The 2,878-nt window shown below is 34.9% G+C and overlaps 1 protein-coding gene across 1 annotated transcript in view; it reads right to left on the bottom strand.

Moving 5' to 3' along the window:
• LOC106873923 (craniofacial development protein 2-like) overlaps positions 1–783 on the bottom strand; it is a 1,110-nt gene extending 327 nt beyond the window's left edge. Inside the window, exon 1 of the mRNA XM_014921462.1 lies at positions 288–783. Coding sequence (XP_014776948.1) covers positions 288–783 — 496 coding nt within the window. The remainder of the gene's footprint in view (positions 1–287) is intronic.
• Positions 784–2,878: the final 2,095 nt, after the last annotated feature.

Below are 2,878 nucleotides of genomic sequence, written 5' to 3'. Positions count from 1 at the left end.
TAACTGGTACTTAATTTATCGACCCCGAAAGGATGAAAGGCAAAGTCGACCTCGGCGGAATTTGAACTCAGAACGTATCAGCAGACGAAATACCTGTAAGCATTTCGCCCGGCGTGCTAACGTTTCTGCCAGCTCGCCGCCTAACTTCATCATTATCGACAAACTAATCTTGGTGTTTTTTTTTACAACAAAGCCAAGAATGTTACTACAAATCTCGTACACTCTTTCTTTGAATGATTTCCAGATTCCATCACAGGATAAATTATTTATCTCACTCACAAACTCACTCCGTACTGACGGAATCTTACGTTTATTGACATCAATTCGTTTAGGTAATTTGTCATTATTTACTTTAACCTTAGGCTTGACGACAAAATTCACCTTGGCACGCAAAAGCCTGTGATCAGTCCAGCACTCTACACCACGCATCACTCGTACAATAGCAAAGTCCCTAGTATCTCGTTTCCTGGTGAAGATGTAATCTATAAGATGCCATTTCTTAGAACCAGGGTGCATCCATGTCGTTTTATACTTATTCTTTAGTTGAAACATTGTATTCATGACACATAAATCCATCTCTACGCACATTTGTAACAGTAGCGAACCATTACTGTTGGAACTCCCAACCCCATGCTTTCCTAAGACACCCCAAGTCTCCCAATCTGCACCAACGCAAGCATTAAAATCACCCAAAATGATAGCTTTGTCATCATGGCGGGTATTGAGTATAATCTCTGTAAATGATAGATAGAAGGCAAGTTTATCATCCTCTGATGAATTCATAGTTGGAGCATATACACATAATTGGAGCATATACAGTTGGAGTGTTGCATAGTGACCTTTTCTTAACGGCAGTCTTAAAGACATTAAACGATCCGAATGACCACATGGTAGTTCCTCATGTTTTGAAGCCAGAGTGGTTTTGATAGCAAATCCCACTCCTGATTCTCTCTTATAGGTCTCCTCTCTACCGCTCCAAAAGAAATGATATCCAGCAGATTTCTCTAAGAAATTCCCCTTTCCATGAATTCTTGTTTCGGTTAACGCTACAACATCCATATCATATCGCTACAACTCTTTTGCAACAAGCGCGGATCTTCTCTCTGGGCGAGATTTCAGACAATCATTGTCTAATAACGTTCGAACATTCCAACATCCTATATTCATAGGCTTGCATCTTAACTTGAATTAACGCACAGTTGCAGGATGACGACCGGATCCAGGCTGTGGTGCCCTGAGACACCTGCTGGGCCAGACCACAGAACAAAATGTTCCAGAGCCTTTTTTGCCATTTACTCCATTATCAATATGAACTTTCATTGTTTTGATGTGCTTTTTAAGCTTCGGCCAGCCATGTACATACAAGATGTCTATTTCTTTTTCCTTTCCAGCAATACCTGTGCTTGACACTTTTTAAAGTGAGGAAAAGTTTTGAACAGCAACCATTCCCACTCTCTAACTACAAAGCATGATCCAAAAAGAATAACAAGTCAACATCATTGGGTGCATTTGCAGTTGCAGGTTTTATATCAGAGTGTCCTTCTCCCAGTCTTTGCCCAACCAAAGGCTAGCTACAAGACAGCAGTGAAGTATTTAAATTCAGATAACGGGCCGGTACGCAGCTGCTGCTGGATCATATTTATTTCTATATTTCATGTAACAATATGATCTGGAAAATTCAGAAAGTAACCAATGCACAGAAACAATTTTTTTATGACTTATGATTAAAGCATGCTCATTCCATTTTCTTGTTTTATAAATTTTTATATATTAGTAGTAATACCTATAAACACATTAAGATAGAATGACACTCTAAAAGAGAAAATCTGACATACTGAAATACGGCCAAATTATAAACACATATGTACATACATACATGCATGCATGCATACATACAAACATACATACATACATACATACATGCACGCACACACTACATACATACACACACGCACGCACATATTACATATATACACACACTAACATACATACAAACATACATACATACATCATAATTTCTATATATAAATATTTATACATATTATAAATGTTATACAAATTACACATCCATATACATGTAAAATCAGATATATGTTACTGAAATAGTCGTCTAAATATCGATGATACAAAAGTAAAAATGCTAATTTTGTTCCCTACATCAGCTAAGGAAAATAGCATCACTATAAATGCTATTGGGGAATGGAGGTGGGGAACTATCTGACGTTTAAGAATCGGTTTCAATTACTTTGAATTAGATTCCTACTGTCCACACGTCTCTCGATTTCATGCTGATTGATAGGAAAAACTCTAAGAAATATTGAAGAAGGGAAAGAAAAGTATTTGTTGGTCTCTGCAAATTACGACATAAATAGAGATGATGTCTGTAATTTTCTGAAATTGTTCCAGTTATCTTGACCGAATTTACAAAAGAGAACTATTACTGCGCGTATGTAAGTATGTATGTATATATGCATGCATGTATGTATGTATGTATGTATGTATGTATGTATGTATGTATGCATGTATGTATTTATGTATGTATGTATGTACAGGTATACATATATACATACTTACATATATATAATATATATTATGTATATATATATGTGTATGTATGTATACGTCTGCATAAATGTATATATATAGATGTATGTATATACATATGCATGTATATATGTATATATATATATATATATAGATGTATATATATACATACATGTATATATATAGATGTATATGTATATATGCATACATGTATATGTATACATGTATATATATACATATAGATGTATATGTATACAAGTATATGTGTAGATGTATATATATAGACGTACATGTAATATGTACACATTCATATACACATATGTACATGCATACA

This window comes from Octopus bimaculoides, chromosome 11 (genome assembly GCF_001194135.2).
Source record: "Octopus bimaculoides isolate UCB-OBI-ISO-001 chromosome 11, ASM119413v2, whole genome shotgun sequence".
Classification (NCBI taxonomy): Eukaryota; Metazoa; Mollusca; class Cephalopoda; order Octopoda; family Octopodidae; genus Octopus; species Octopus bimaculoides.
The sequence above is the reverse complement of the archived record's forward strand: the minus strand, read 5'-3'. Positions and strand labels throughout refer to the sequence as shown.